At 40.9% G+C, this 15,813-nt stretch overlaps 1 protein-coding gene across 1 annotated transcript in view; it reads left to right on the top strand.

Moving 5' to 3' along the window:
- The first annotated feature begins 7,617 nt into the window (after positions 1-7,617).
- Positions 7,618-15,813, top strand: part of LOC128745546 (octopamine receptor beta-3R-like) — a 124,205-nt gene continuing 116,009 nt past the window's right edge. The window contains exons 1-2 of the mRNA XM_053842620.1: positions 7,618-7,700; positions 10,608-10,706. Of these exons, the coding sequence (XP_053698595.1) occupies positions 7,618-7,700; positions 10,608-10,706 (182 nt within the window). The remainder of the gene's footprint in view (positions 7,701-10,607; positions 10,707-15,813) is intronic.

The raw sequence follows: 15,813 nt of genomic DNA on the forward strand, positions 1-15,813 counted from the left end.
ATTATGGACGCAGAAGGACCTCGTTCTCTTTCTAGTTTCTTCAAAAACAAGCCCTCTCGTTTGGCTATCAATTAGGATGCACCAAAAGAATGTTTGAAGAAAATTTTGATACCGTTTCTACAAAAACATCATGCAGATGACCAATACGTGTTTTGGCTGGATAGAGCATCATCGCATTACGCCAAAAAACATCAATCGTTCCTGAATACCCATTCGACCGCATTTTTACCCAAAAACCACGACCCGAAAAATTTGTCTTAGTGCACCCAATCGAAGATTTATTCGGGATTTTGAGTTCCTTGTTGTACAAAAATAACTAGAGAGCCACGAATTGCAAACAGTTGATTGGTAGAATCAAGAAATGCATTCGCAAAGTTGACATGACGGCCGTACAACGCTTCTGTTACGACGTCAAACGAAAGCTTTGCCGAACAACCGATTACGGACCGTTTTCAAATGTACACTAATTTTTTCCAACAATGGATGATGTATCTTTAATTTAGGTAAATCAGATCTTCTTCATACATCTTTGTCTTTTTTTGACAGCTTGTGAAAAAAATTCCAAAATTTTAGTTGCCACCCGTTAGAAACACGCATGTAGCACGTCAATCGCTCCAGGGTCAACTATGTAAGTTTTCTGGAATCTAGTTATTGCGCATTATCTGTCACGGCTCTTCACGCTCGACTGTATCGTATGCTGCCCTGAAATCTACGAATATGTGATGCGTGAACCGACATGTAGTACTTCCGGCTAGTGATGTCCGTTAATCGTTCGATTAATTCAACTAATCGAATAACACATGGAATATTCGAATAATTTTGAATCGAATACTGCCAGCACGAGTAGTTGAATTAATCGAATAGTTCAATGAGTACGAATAATGTCCGAATAATGCCCGAATAATGCTCGTTAATCGTTCATAATCGTTCGATTAATCGAATTAATCAAAGAAACATTCGAATATTTTTAATCGAACACCACTAACACGAATAGTTGAATTAATCGATTAGTGCAGACATCGCTCACCGATTAATCGGTAATCGAATAATTGAAAATTTCGGACATCACTACTTCCGGCATTTTCTGGATTTATTCTGGATTATTAGTTGGAATGTGAAAAATTTGAACCGCAGTAGTGAGGGCTCCTATAAAGGCCACCTGGCATTACCCGACGAAATCTCTTGCTATTGGAGAAAGACGACCTGGAAAAGCACCTTATAGTTGGTGTTGATGAGCGTAATGTCCCAGTAATTACAGCCATCGAACCGATCACCCTTTTTGTAGATGAAATAAACAGCATCTTTCATCCAGACTTCCGGCAGTTTCTGCTCCTCTCAAATCTTGAAAATCATGCTGTAAAGGGTCGATGCTATTGGTACCTATCCATTCTGCGAGTTGTTCGATTTTTTGCCAAATGTCTTCAAGATCGGAAACCGGAACAGGATTAATACAATTTCACGATCTCACGAGACTTGCGCGGCTTCACGGTTTCTGTCCTCCTCCAGGCACTTTTTACTCCTTAGGATCGTAGTCAGCTTATTCCTTCCTTGTCGATACTTGGCCAAAAGAAACGTGTACTTGGGGTTCTTCCACCTAACACCGCGGTTGCCGCCTCATATCCCCTGTCCCATCTGTCTTCCAGCGTCACAAAGAAAGTAGAGCCTCATCCAGCAACGCGCGTGATTCTCGGTAGTTTACGGATTGCCGAATGTTTTACCGAGGAGGATGGATTTGACGCGAAGTGTATACCGTCGATGGTTTTTAGCGCACATGCACTGCTACTAGGTTACGGTCCGCACTTCGTAGCGAGCGTATGTTGGCGATGTTCGAAAAAACCTATCATCGATGAGATCAATCATTCGACCGATCGATGTAGGGACGAAAGTTGTTCTCATTACCAAACCACGGGAAGCTGCGGTTTCGTTCGTGTTGGTATACAAACTATGGTATCCGATCACCGATCTACCGATAGCAAGAGAGCAAGAGCGTCCTACGGAGTCCAAAGTACGCATGATTTCCTGCCATAATGCGTCTTTGTATTTCTCTGCTGGTGTCGTTGTCTGCGGTAACCAGTGAGCCCAGATACACGAACTCTTCTACCACCTCGATTTCATCACCGTCTAAATGAATCCGGGGAGGGAGGTCAGCATTCAATTCTCTAGAAGCTCTTCCTTTCACCAATCTTTTTTTTTTCGGTTCAGATTCATTGTACCTAGTGCCGCTTGAGCAGTACTTCCAATGGTGGTCTTAATGCCTTCCCAACCATCTTCAAGAGCTCCTGCGCCAAGTTGCTCTTCCGTTAGTAGCGCTGCTTCCATCTGCCGCGCGTATTCCTGGGCAACTCCGATGTCTCGTAGCTGCTCGATGTTGGGTCGCGGCGTACGACTTCGACGCGTGTTATACACCGTCGAGAGTTTTGAGCGCATGCAGACTGCAACTAGGAAATGGTCCGAATCTTTATTCGCACTGCGGTAGGTGCAAACGTTTATAACACCCGAGAAGAATTTACCGTCGATTAGAATATGTTCAATTTAGTTGTCTATTCGTTGGTTTGGTGATCTCCAAGTGGCCTTGGATATCTTTGATAATGAAAATAAAAAAATAACTTTTTTGTGTTAGGAAATATTGACATAGTTTCTTCGGCAAAGCTGTAAATATTGTACAAATAAGCAACTTTGCTGAAGAAATAAAATTTCTATCTTTATCGAGTGCTTAAAGGGCAAATTCTTTAAAACTTCTTTAAAAATTGGTTTTTCATACTTAGCCTTTCTTAGTTGCATTTTACAAGAATACAATATTCTAGGCAATTATCGAAGCTCTCAAAATACATGTTTTTGCACAAGACTGCAAATCTCTTGGATCTTTACTTGCTGAGTTATTGCATATTCAAGCTTTAAATTTCCGATGATTCACGAGCCCGTGGGATAAAATGGGGCAAGTGGATTTATGAAATCAGCGCTTCATCTTAAGGGGAAACCGAAAGTGGCTCAAAGATGGCTGGATAAATGGCTACCATTCGAAGCATGTATTGTTTTGCGCCTTAAAAATGCATCTGTATTGGCAGAGCACGCTTTCGCCACGTATTCAGTGCTTCCAGTGCTGTTGTAATGTCCTAAAACTTGTAATTCAATTTATCGATCTGCTGTGTATCAATAAACGCTCAGCAAAACATAATTGCTAATGGAAAATAAATTTAACTGAACATATCGATCATTACGTGTTCATAAAAGCGACCAATGTATAATTTGGAATTAGTTAATAGATATTTGGTTACGCACATATTTCGTTGAACTAGCGATTTCGGAAAAGCAGCAACACAGTATCAAACTTTCATCACATCAATGAGCTTTTAAAGAGCTTTCAACTTTCGCCGCATCGATGAGCTTAGAGTGAAATAAACAAACAAAACGCAAAGGTAGGAATCAAAAACGCATCCTAGTGATCCTACGCATTATTCAGTTGCTGCTGTTAATTTTGATTGAATCGGAATGCCTTGATAAAGAAAACAAACCCTTTTTCGGGATGTTTGTAGTCAGTGCGGTTGGCTGCGGATCAGCTGTTTATGTTTGCAAGCTCCGCTATTTGACATATATTACCAATACTAATGCAATATTCAAATAAACGTTTAGGTTTTTAACGAACACATGAGATGTACAGTACAGTGTTTGTCGCACTAACACAATAACGTTAGCCACTTTCGGTTCCGCCTTAAAGCTTAGGTCGAGTACTATAAACCTGTATGGGTTTCGCTTGTCCTCAACCACCCAAATGAGAGTACGGCAAGCATACGTTTTATGTGTTTCGCGTTCGCTAAAGGCTCGATACACGTTCATTTTTTTTGATTTGGTAGATAGACACATGGTTCCTTCGGCAAAGTTATAGAAAATATAAAGGTAAACAATTTTGCTAAAGAAATGACATTTATAACTCTATCGAGTGAAGAGCTATGGAGCATTTTATTTGAAAATTCTTTAAAAATAAGGTCTGTATATAACTTCCAGTCCTACCAGCGCGTTCATGTCACCGATGACGATTTTCACGTCCCTTTCGCGGACAGCCATCATACACCTGCTCCAGCTGCGCGTAGAACACCTCCTTCTCGTCATCAGGTGAATGTTTTGTAGCTGACGGGGTCGTAACTACCCAGCACTTACGAGACCCCCTAAAACAAACCTCAGGGACGGCAAGCGTTCGCGACTTACTATCAAGAAAACACTTGAAAACCTTCTGCTCAAACTATTCCCGTTTATTGACGACTTTTCCCTTCGGTTATTCCTACCTTTGGGCTTCACTTCCGGTGGCGATGTTGACTGGAATCCACTTGCGGTCAGGTCGGTGACGTTGGAACGGTGTTCGATGGCTAACCTCCGGCGTTCCGACTGCGGGCTCACTCAGGGCTTCTGTCAAGCGCGTCGGCGACGACGCACAGTGGGACGGATTCAAAAGAAGACGGACATCGTTATTTGCGACGAAATTACCAAAGATATCAACTTACTGTCTTGTGCAATGTTTCTTCGATTTATGAGAACTTTATAATAGTATTGTAAAATTTGGGAGTAAGGGGATAACGCATCAGTTAGAAAAAATAACTTTTTAGTTTCAAGCTTACCGTCTTCGATTGGTGAGAAACATTTGTAGGTAATATTGTTTAGAGCAACTTCACTGAAGAAAGAAAGTGGTTATCTCTTAAGGGAAAAAAGTTACGGAGCGAAACTTGCGGGTACCCCCTTAATATTGGTTTTTTTCACATAGCTCTTTTATTTCAACTCTACTAATCAGTCCGCGGGCCGCACGAATCATCTAAAAGGGCAACAAGCGGCCCGCGGGCCGCAGTTTGGCCATCACTGTTCTAAATGATCTTTTCTCTACAAGTAAAAATGACGGAGTAATCTTTTTACAATTCTTATGAATTCTTGGTTTGGAAAGATGATAACTCTCGAACGCATGGAATGTTGTAATCTTGTTTCCAAAATGTCAAGAAGTCTATTGTAAACAAACTTTTTATATTGTTCGTTCAAAACAAATTTCATAAGTTGCTCTAAGGATCTAGGTCAGCAGGCGGTCTTTCTCGTTGGAGGGTTGAACTGAAAAACTTAAATGCAGTTTACTCATTTGGCCCATGAGATCCCATCGTCATTTATACATGCTCTTATACATAAAAAGTAAATGTTGCAAAAACATTATAAGTCAGCTGCTACATTCTGCTACTACTCAAGATACATCCCCTTAAAGTTTGCAATAAAAAAGCAAAAAGTTTCAACAACTTGAAAACCGATAATTGTAAAGTTTCCAAATATTTTACAAAAATATGCAAATTAGCATTGTCTACAACTTTGCAGAACATTTCATGTCTATAAGAGTTGGAATAAAAGAGCTATGTAAAAAAACAGTATAATCAATATATATAGAATGCCAGTGTCGCTGGTGTTTCATGGATATTTTGGTGGCAAATATGTAGCTGGTTCGTGTCTTGGATACGGGAACTACATTATCAAATGGCCCAATAGAAAATTTTCCTGCCGATGAAATACACCAAAACGATCAAATCGGGTGGTTTATCCTGCGTGATTCACGGAAAAGCAGAACGATTTTTTATTGGGTTGCCTTTTTAGTTTGACAATCAGATTCCCGTTTCGAATCGATCACTCACACATATGCGCATACAATGTAAATACATAATTTTCAAATGTGTGATGTTTACCACGAGCACTGCAGCGACACTGGCATTCTATATATATATTGATTCTACTAAAAAAAACCAATATTAAGGGGGTACCCGCAAGATTCGCTCCGTAACTTTTTTCCCTTAAGAGATAGCCACTTTCTTTCTTCAGTAAAGTTGCTTAAAATAATAATATCTACAAATATTTCTTACCAATCGAAGACGTTACGCATAAAACTAAAAAGTTATTTTTTCTGTCTGTTGTGTTATCCCCTTAATCCCGAATTTTCCAACGCCATAAAAAAGTTCTTATAAAGCGAAGAAACTTTGCAGAAGACTTTAAGGTGATATCTTTAGTAGTTTCGTCACAAATATCGATGTCCGTATTCTTTTTAGTCCGTCCCACTGTGCGACGCGACGTTACTGCGATGGCGTCGATGGCAGGGACGCACTTCCAGCTTCGGGGTTGACGGATGTGGTGACAACGGCGGACGTGAGGACCAAATTCGGTACAACCCAGGTCTAGTTCCGAGTCACGTTGGTAACGGCAGGTAATCGGGGTAAATACAGGGTAAACACAGGGGTCCTAAGAGCTAGAGGGTTTCTTTAGCATCCGGTTCACGGCGGTCAAGGTCGGTACTATGGTAGAAGAATTTCTTTTTTTTTTTGCTTTGTTATTCACGTCTTTCCTTTCCTCCTTCAAACTTTCTGTAATTTCTGTCTTTCACTGCTATCTTCCTTCTAATTTGTGTATTTCAACAAATTGAAACTTTGGGTCTAATTTCGTCTGTCTGTTTGAATTTGTGCACGTTGACGGTTTGACTTCAGTCAAGGTAATGGCTTCGATTAGCTTTTGTCCAATGACCTGTGACCTTTCTTCGTGCCAAGAACCCTACTCTCTCTCTTTCTAGCTGATCGTTTTCCTGCCATACTCAATCCACGCTAGCTCGACTCCGTTTTTCCGCTCCCTGGTGGCGGGTGGGTGGAAACCGTTGACGCGTGGCTGTGTACGACGCCGGGGAAAGCTGTTCGCAATAAAGTATTTCAACTATTTTCTTGACATTTTATTTCGTGACATTTATCAAACATTTTACACGCGCGACAGTCTCCTAAATCTTGGGCGGAGACTAGGCCGATGGTTACAGTTTTTTGTAGCAGTTTTTCTCAGCTTTCCGATGGTGTCCTTAAAATTAAAATCGGATGGAGAGATCATGGCGAAAACGACGATTTATTGATAAAATCCAGCGAACATGACAAAAGTTACAAAGGCATAGTAGTGTTAGAATGAAAGCTAAAGACGCCAGTAAAATCGTTACACTTTTCTCCATTTTGAACCACAGTGCCGAGTCGCAAAAATAAGATTATTAGCATTTGCGTAAAAGACGCTTAATTTCAGACGCATTAAAAAAACAAAAATTTGTATTACCCCAATGGTGAATTCGCCGTCACACTAAGAGTGTAGAAAGAAAATGATTATTGGAAAACTTCCCGAAGTACACATCCTCTAAAAAAAGCCTCCTTTATGAGCTTAAAATTGTAACCACATACCCATAACCCGAGTAACAATATGGGTTTTATTGCACTTTTCTTAGGATTTTCATGACCAATTTCGGTTATAAAAACCATCATAAGGACTCAATAAAACCTAAATTGTTACTTGGGAAGACATACGGACTATTTTTGGTGGAATCCCAATTTATGGAGGGTCCCAACATGCTGGATGGCTCAACAAGACCGAAGCTGTCTTGCGAGTGTCGAAGTGCTCAAAGGATTGGCGATGAGTGCAGACGAGTTTTCGATACAGCACGAACCATCCCGGTTTTAACCTGCTAATGAAGGAAGGAAAGTGTTAATTTCATCGGACCCCACATTTGCCCAGAGAACAGATCGCAGGCACGGCAAATCAGTAGCAACATTGATGACAGCACCTCACATAGGTGGAGTATGGGAAAGCATGGTACGGTCGCTTAAAACTGCCTTGGGAAACGCGCATCGTAACAATCGGACGCAGAACGATGGTGACTTGGCGACCCTCAGGTAAACGTCAAAGTAGCGAAAGAACATTTGGTCCAAATAGCGAATGAGTTACAAAGGAACGAGCAGACGAGTCCTGGAAGCAGCGTCCGGCAAGAAAAGAACAGTTCAATAAACTGTAGATCAGATTGCGGAGAGAGGGATTCTGCATTACCCGATATCCAAACTAACTGTGTTTGAGGTGAAGTTGAGTAGTGAAACTGGTTCCAGTGGCCAGTATTACAAACCTGAACGTACGTTACATAACTAAACCATTTTAGTCTGCAGATTGCTTTCAGCGCTTTCAATACTAGGTGTTGCTCCCATTTCTCCGAAATATGCAGTTCAATTCGTTTTTGCTTTCAAATATTTCTCTTGTTTCTATTCCATCGCGTTACACGTGCAATTCACGTTCTGCACAATCTTTCAGACAAGGTTACGAAATAAGCCATCGATTGAAAAATTCGCTTCCAGCGCACAGTTCAGAGCAACGAGAAAGAATGCAAAAGTGAGGAAAAAAAAATTCCCAATTTTGCGTTCCATCGACGGCAGAGCACGGAACGATTCGGAAGGAAAATCAATCCAGCGAAGTTAATTGCGATGACATAGCGCTGCGCTGGATTGGTGTTTGAACAGGAAAAATATAAAGCTTCACTGAACTGTTTAATGAGAACCGCTTCGTCCTGGCGCCAACAATGGGGGATACGAAATCAACTCAGTCACATCAACAGCTGAGCAGTGTATCCCTGCAACTGTGGGTAAGGGTTCGTGTTTTCCAACCCAATGTAAACCCTTGGCAGGGTACTTACAAATAAAGATTTGAAGCGATTCTGTGCACAACTTTTTATCGTTTTCGTAAGAAAGAAAACAGCGGTTAGATAAACAAGAAAAATCACTGATTGTTTGCCACCGGGTATTTGCATGAATGTCGGAACAACAGTAAGATTATAAAAGCAATAATCCTTTGAAATTGCGTTTTAATCAACGATGGACGACATTCTGTGTGCAATACTGGTGATGATTTACATATTTTGAACAAGAATCCTAGTACAACCATGGTTATCGTAAATTGTTGTGCATCCGATTCACAAGCAGAAGACAATTTGTTTCACTTGTTTTATTCATGCTTCAGGAGTAATTTTGTAAATGGTTTTAGTCACATCAAGCTAGTAGCTCTAGGTAGCAGAAGTCACAGACAGAGTTACGTGCAACAAGTTGCAACGCGATGTACGTCCGTAAGAAAATTATGTTCGAAAATTTACTGCTTACAGTTTGCTAGCAAGATGCTGCTAGGGAGGTTGGTACCGATGGTGAATAGCGAATTCTTGCCCGAATGCTTCTGTCTTGCATGCTGCATGTCAGCTTCATCATATCAGGATCCACGCTTCATGTAGCTTTAATTGATTTCTCTGCGATCTGGTTGCAAAAGAAAGGGGAGAGTACCGATTATTGGTTTGTTTTTAATATTCATATTGTTAAAATATTTCAGTTCCTCTGTTGAACAACGTAATTTCCGAAAAAACCGATGCAAATTAAAATACATACATAATGCTGAAAAAAATGGAATTACAATGGGGTCGACCTGTATGTGAATAATATTTTCGAAATTGAATTAGTGCCTTTGCTGAAAGTGATTTTGCCATCCCGGGAGCCCGGGGCCATTGAAGTTGATACTGCAGTTAAATTTATTCGCAGTTCTGTTCCAGAAACTATACCCTGATATGAATTCCATAATCATATCACAAACTCAATATCAGCATGCTTCACGCAGCTACATAGTCTTCGAGCTCATAATTCGCGTAGGTTGCCTTCAATGAAACCGGCAGAAAGTTATGAGTGATGCTACAGTAATTCTCAATAGGCAAGTGGTGTTAGAAGCAATATTGATTTCAATTACATTTTACTTCACGTGCCAGGAAAGCTATTGCAGTTCTGAACTGCGCAAGGCTAGATTCGCAAATGTCCTGTATGATACCAGTTAGTTGGATAAGAGATCTGCCGAGTAGGTGGTCATGTCTCGTGAGAAACAGATGAGGCTTTGTTTTCTTAGATAATCGGTTTGGTAAAGCTTGTACTTCAGTGTCTGACTTGCGATGGGAAACTCGCTCTTCTACCTGTTATTACAAGTAGGCACCAATTAGGATTACCCACAATCGCACACTGAGCGTAAATTATTTTATGGCAGACATTTCATAAACAAAAGTCATACGCAATTATATAATGCTTTGGTGCTCATGATTCAAGTGACATATATCCCGTATGAGATTTGCTACGATAATAGGATGCGGGCTGCTCATAACAATACCAAATGTTTGTTTGTAATATCCACGATGAAATCAATATGACTGATTACCTCATGCAACGCTCTTAGTATACGAAGAAACATTGCCGTGCTTGCAAACGGGTATTGAACTTTAAAACTTAGTCAATTCTAATTAAAATTAAGTATTCGTTCTAGAATTTACAGTACTCAATATAAAAAATTGAAATTTTGGTAGTAACTGATCCATTTTTATATAACACAATATTACCACAGACAAACAGACGAGACATTTATGTTAACTCCAACGTCCACGCAAAAAACGTCCATTTTTCGAAAAAAGCAGTTCAGGTGTTTCTTCGAGTATTGAGTATAAAACCGTACAAATGTTAGAACCCTACAGTGTAAATCCTTAAAAATATAAGTTGCTTCGCAACATGCATAACAAACAATGTTACTGTGCGAGCAAAATGTGTAAGACGATGTTTAATCAATGTGTCATGTCAGTTGATTAGTGTTATTACAATACTAAAAATAAAAGTTGCCAAATATTTCTTTCAATTTTTCAGGATGGAAATAAATTTCTTTACCATCCTCATGCGCATGTCATTCTGTATTGAACTTAAGTCACTACTAATTCTTTGCCATATTTCTTGCTTTCTATTTTTCAGAGTAATAACCAATTATTTCGTTGTATCGTTAGCTATGGCGGACATGTTGGTGGCACTATGTGCCATGACATTCAATGCATCTGTCGAACTGTCTGGGAGGTAAGTGCATTCAACTAATCCTTAAATTAAATAAATCAAACAAGCAGGTGCCCATGAACACTACCAGTAGAGACTTTAAATTGCAGATGTACAATATTACGGACCTGGGAAGCAAAAAGGGCACTTACATGTGATTGGCTGATTCGTTAATTTTTGACAGTTCCTGATATTTTTGGCATTTTCCAAACTGTTGGAAACATTTCTGATGGGTTGATGTAAATATCTCTAAAATCTGTTGACAAGTTTAGTTAGCATGATTGCAATCGCGAGGTTGCAGAGGACTACCGGGCTGATTAGTGTTTTGTACATCGTTAGCGTCCAATTTATGCGGCGGCGAATGCTTCTCGATATAAACTATGATATTCCATCTTCTAGTAGCCTGTGTGACTGGCTCACACTCCGTTTTCTCCGGAAGCTGTCAACCAAACTCCTGTCACTTTCTCCGTTGCCGCCACACGCTGCCGTCAACTACCAAAATAATACGTAAACAACACACATTCCATTTATATCCTAATATGGTATGAATACCAAGATGCCACATCCTCCCCCCGCGTAAAATGAACAATTCAATATATGGTATGAGGATGGACTTCCTCTGGATCTAATCTATCAAAACATAGCCATGGGTATAAAACGTCCTTAAGAACTTGACCCTTCTTTATCGACAGACTTCACAACCGGTTATTAAGGTACAGGAAAATTACGGTGCTAGTGCAAAGATCCTATTGACTCTATAAGCTGCACCGCCCAGTCGAGACTCGAACATACGACGACTGGCTTGTTAGGCTAGCGTCGTATCCCGGAGCTACTGGGGGGAATCTAATCTATCTGAATCCTAATTTGTGTTAGTCATGGCCGTTACCCGGCCATCAACTTTAATGTGCGTTGGCCACGTCCTTTTGTCGACTCTATCTTAGTATATATTGATCAAAAACTTTTTGCGGTTCAATTTTTATACACCTTGATCATGGGGTTTTCCCGCCTCAAGTTTAATCAATATTTAACTTTGGTTATATTTTGTACTTTTCTACACCTTATTCATCTGTTACCACATATTCATTTGTACTTGAACGGAAATTTTTTTTCATCTGTAATTTTTCTTTCAAAAATCTGTACCATTAAAAATATTTGTTTATTTGTTTATTTGTTTAATTAAAATTCAACTAACAAAAATGTCTTATTGAATATTCTAAGTCATGTTCATAAAAATCTTATACTGTTTAATTTTTGTACAAACATATACGACGGTTCGTTGAACTCAAAAAGGCTTTCAACGGCGGAGAAAGTTCGAATGCAGATCCAAAGGTTGTCCGGTGGAATCGCGGCTGCAGTAATCCGGTCGATCGAAGTGAGCGTTGCGACGCACGAATGTTTAAGGCAGACAGGATTGTCGGTGAATCGATCTCGCCATTTAATATCTTCGCCACACACACTGCTTTTTGAACTTTCCTGCGATGCTCGAGTGTCTGGAGACCCAGGAGACGACATCTATCGGGGTACGGCGGTAGATTTGCTGGATCACGCCAAGGTAAACCTCTCAACGCAAGCCTCACAAAACGTTTTTGAACTCGTTCGATGCGTAGATTCCATGCCAGCTGGTAAGGGCACCATATCAAGCAAGCATTTTCAATGAGTGTACGTACTAATGAACAATATAGTGCCTTCAGACAGTGTGGATCATTGAAATCACGAGCGACTTTAGCGATGAAACCTAGTTGTCGAGAAGCTTTTGCTATTGCAGTGGTGCGATGCAAGTTGAAGGTGAGTTTGGCGTCAAGCAGTACCCCCAGGTCGATAACTTCATCAACTCTAGTGAGTACACGTTCCTATATTTGATAGTTGCAGACGATTGGACTGGCAATGCGGTGGAAAGTCATTACTTGACATTTCGGGATGCTGATCACAAGCCAGTTTTTCCTGCACCAATCTACAAACAAATCTAAAAGCCCCTGCAGCCGGACACAGTCATCTATAGAACGAATCACCGAATATAATTTCAGATCATCTGCATACATCAGTTTACATCCCACTCCAAGCTGCGTCGCAATATCGTTGAAAAACAACACAAACAGGAGAGGTCCCATGTTGCTGCCTTGAGGGACACCAAAGCAGTTGGTGAACTGGGAAGAGAAAGAGAAGTCGAGCTGCACGCGTAGAATTCTGCCGCACAAATAGGAACTGAGCCATTTCGTAAAATTCCGAGATGCGCCAAGCCGTGAAATTTCCTGCAGCAGTATTTTATGGTCAATACGATCGAACGCAGCTTTCAAATCAGTATAAATCACGTCAATCTGTGATTTCTGTTCCATGTAGGTTATACAGGTGGACGTGAAATCCATTAGGTTCGTGCTTACGGATCGACCAGGCATAAATCCGTGTTGGTCGGTAGAGATATAGCATTTTGTTCTGGCGAGGATGAAATTACTCACTACTATTTCAAACAGCTTGGATGCAGCAGACAAGCTAGTAATACCACGATAGTTCCGTACATTCCGACGATCGCCACTTTTGAACACAGGAAACATGTGTGTTGCATAGAGGTTTGTTAGCAGCGCCATGGCATGCAGTTGGATAGAATGGCCCCCACTAAAGGCGCTAGCTCTAGGAGACGCCCCTAAGGGAGGTGGCCTCAGTATCCGCCAAGACCGCCATAATATTATGCTATGACGCATTGGAAGGAGGTCTAAAGTCTGATTCAAAACCTGATAAAAATGTGGACCAAAACAATCTGCAATGTAGTACGAATCTATTCCAAAATCTGAAACTAAATTCGATTAAATGTGGTCCACGATATAGTCCAGGTCAGAAATAGGTTCAAAATCTGGTTGTTGGTTTAAAATCTGATCCAAAACGTGGTTCAAAATCTGATCTAACATGTAGTCCAAAATTTAGGTTGATCTTCAAGAAGTCAATCGAGAAATCGGGTTGCTAAAGATCAGCAAGGCTTTATAAGCATGGTCAAAAAACGCTGGCAACGGCTCTACACAGGATTATTTGCAAGATTTGGGAGAAAGAGAAGCTACCGGAGGAACAGATGGAAGGAGTGGTTTGTCCCATGTATGTATGTATGAGGACTATCATAGCAATGGGCCTATTTTGACAAGGGGAATTGTACAAACATAGCGATTGGTCACGTTTACCAGCTCTTGTATGAAGGACCAAAAAGGAATCGGTCGGCAAACAACATCACTTGCACGTACCAGGGGTATTTAAGAATCTCCTTCCAGAAACCAGATCACATGAGTTAATCGTTAAGTAAGCCCTCCCAATGCATAATGAGCCCAATAGATGGGGAGAAGGGCTCGCTCACTATCCACAATGTGTTGTTAGCCAGGCCAAGGGACCTTAGGAAGTTGACCTCATCACTCTCCCTAAGCACACTGCTTCAAACATGGACCCTCCCATTCATTGTTGTTATTGTTTTTGTGTAGTTTCAAGATTTGATTAATTACTTCTGTCGTTGCACTTATGTATAGTCTTTGGGTTATAGGTCATAGTTGTATTATGCTCGTCTTTATGATGTTGTTGTGTTATAATGGTGTATTATTGGATCACAATGACGTATTAACTTTAAGATACTATCTGTTTTCATTTTATTTTTGGTATTTGAAGTGGTTTCATTATGCTTTTCAACTTAAGGCAATCCGAAATATGGATATAAGAGAAAAATACGAGAAATAAGTTTACCTACACCGAAGGTTATGTATTATCAACCTATTTGACCTGGCCGAAATCGCGCGAGCTGTTATTAGATATCGATAGTAGGATTGGGCAAAATTCCCAAAAATATCGATAATTGAATATCAGTATCAAACCCGCCGCTTCATCGATACCGTCGATATATCGTTCGTGAAGCATCGATATTAGATTTATCGATACTATTCAAGGCGGCATTCTGGGATTAGGAAATGCTACACAAAAATAGGGATTTCTAAAAATTAATCAATAAAAAAAACATGTTGCGCAAAGAGAGTGCCCCTAAAACACGCACGCAACACATGACTCGCTCCAGTGCAGCTCTATTTCGGACACGTCGCTTTGTACGGAAACCCGCACTCGTGCACAACCTGCCACAGCTGTTCGCGCCCGACTGAATCGTATGCTGCCCAGGAACTCACAAAAATATGATGGGTTGTACTCCCAATACATCTGGACGACCTGCCGAAGAGTAAAAATTTGATCCGTAGTAGCACAGGCCTCCATAAAGCCCACCTGGTACTAGCCTACCCTAGTAGCACACTTGTTACAAACTGGTTGTGGCAACCGACTTGTGACTGATTTTAGTCATAAATGAGTTGCTGCAACTAAAAGTGCTAAATATGTGCTGCTTGGGTACGAACTCTCTTGCCACCGGGGAAAGACGATGCAACAAAATCTGGGAGAGCACCCTGTTGGTAGCTTTAACCAGTGTTATGCTGCGGTAATGACAGCAATCTATCCGAAATGGGACAAACCACACCCTCAATCCACTCGTCTGGCAGCTCTATCCCAAACCCCCGAAACCATCCAGTGATGTGTCGTTGCTGGCGGTTCTTGGCCATTCCTGCAGAGTTCCGCCGGAAGTTGCTCCTTTCCGGTTCAAGCTCTTCTCGATCTCTGTCCCACCCCTGCCACTTTCTCCGCTATTATGGCGCGTAAGAGCTGGAAAGTCTTTGTTGATGCCGTCAACGCCCAATACTACTCTCTGTGCTCTCTGGTCAGTTCTGAATTGCTGAAAATCGCGTATCGTATGCACTTAGGGTACTGCCAGAGTAAACGCGGCAGCGACGCGACTTCGCTGACATTCATTTAAATAGAAAGCACTTTTTCGCCGGAAGCAGGGTTGCGTATTTAAACGAATGTGAGCGAAGCCGTTGCACGTCGCTGTCGCGTTTACTCTGTACGGGGCCTTACTGTTCAATAAGCGTTAAACATGTAAGTGACATTGTTCAATGTTTTGTTTGATAAGATCCAATTCCAATAAAGTAAATTTTAGAATTAAGCTTGGTAGATACCTGAAAAGAGAACAGCGCCAGAAAAAATATAGCTTTCTTGAGCATTTTCTGGCCTAGTTTTAGCTTATATTTTTTCAGCTGCATATCCCGTATTATCAAAACAGTATCGGGAT

The sequence above is a fragment of the Sabethes cyaneus genome, chromosome 1 (genome assembly GCF_943734655.1).
Source record: "Sabethes cyaneus chromosome 1, idSabCyanKW18_F2, whole genome shotgun sequence".
In the NCBI taxonomy this organism is placed as follows: Eukaryota; Metazoa; Arthropoda; class Insecta; order Diptera; family Culicidae; genus Sabethes; species Sabethes cyaneus.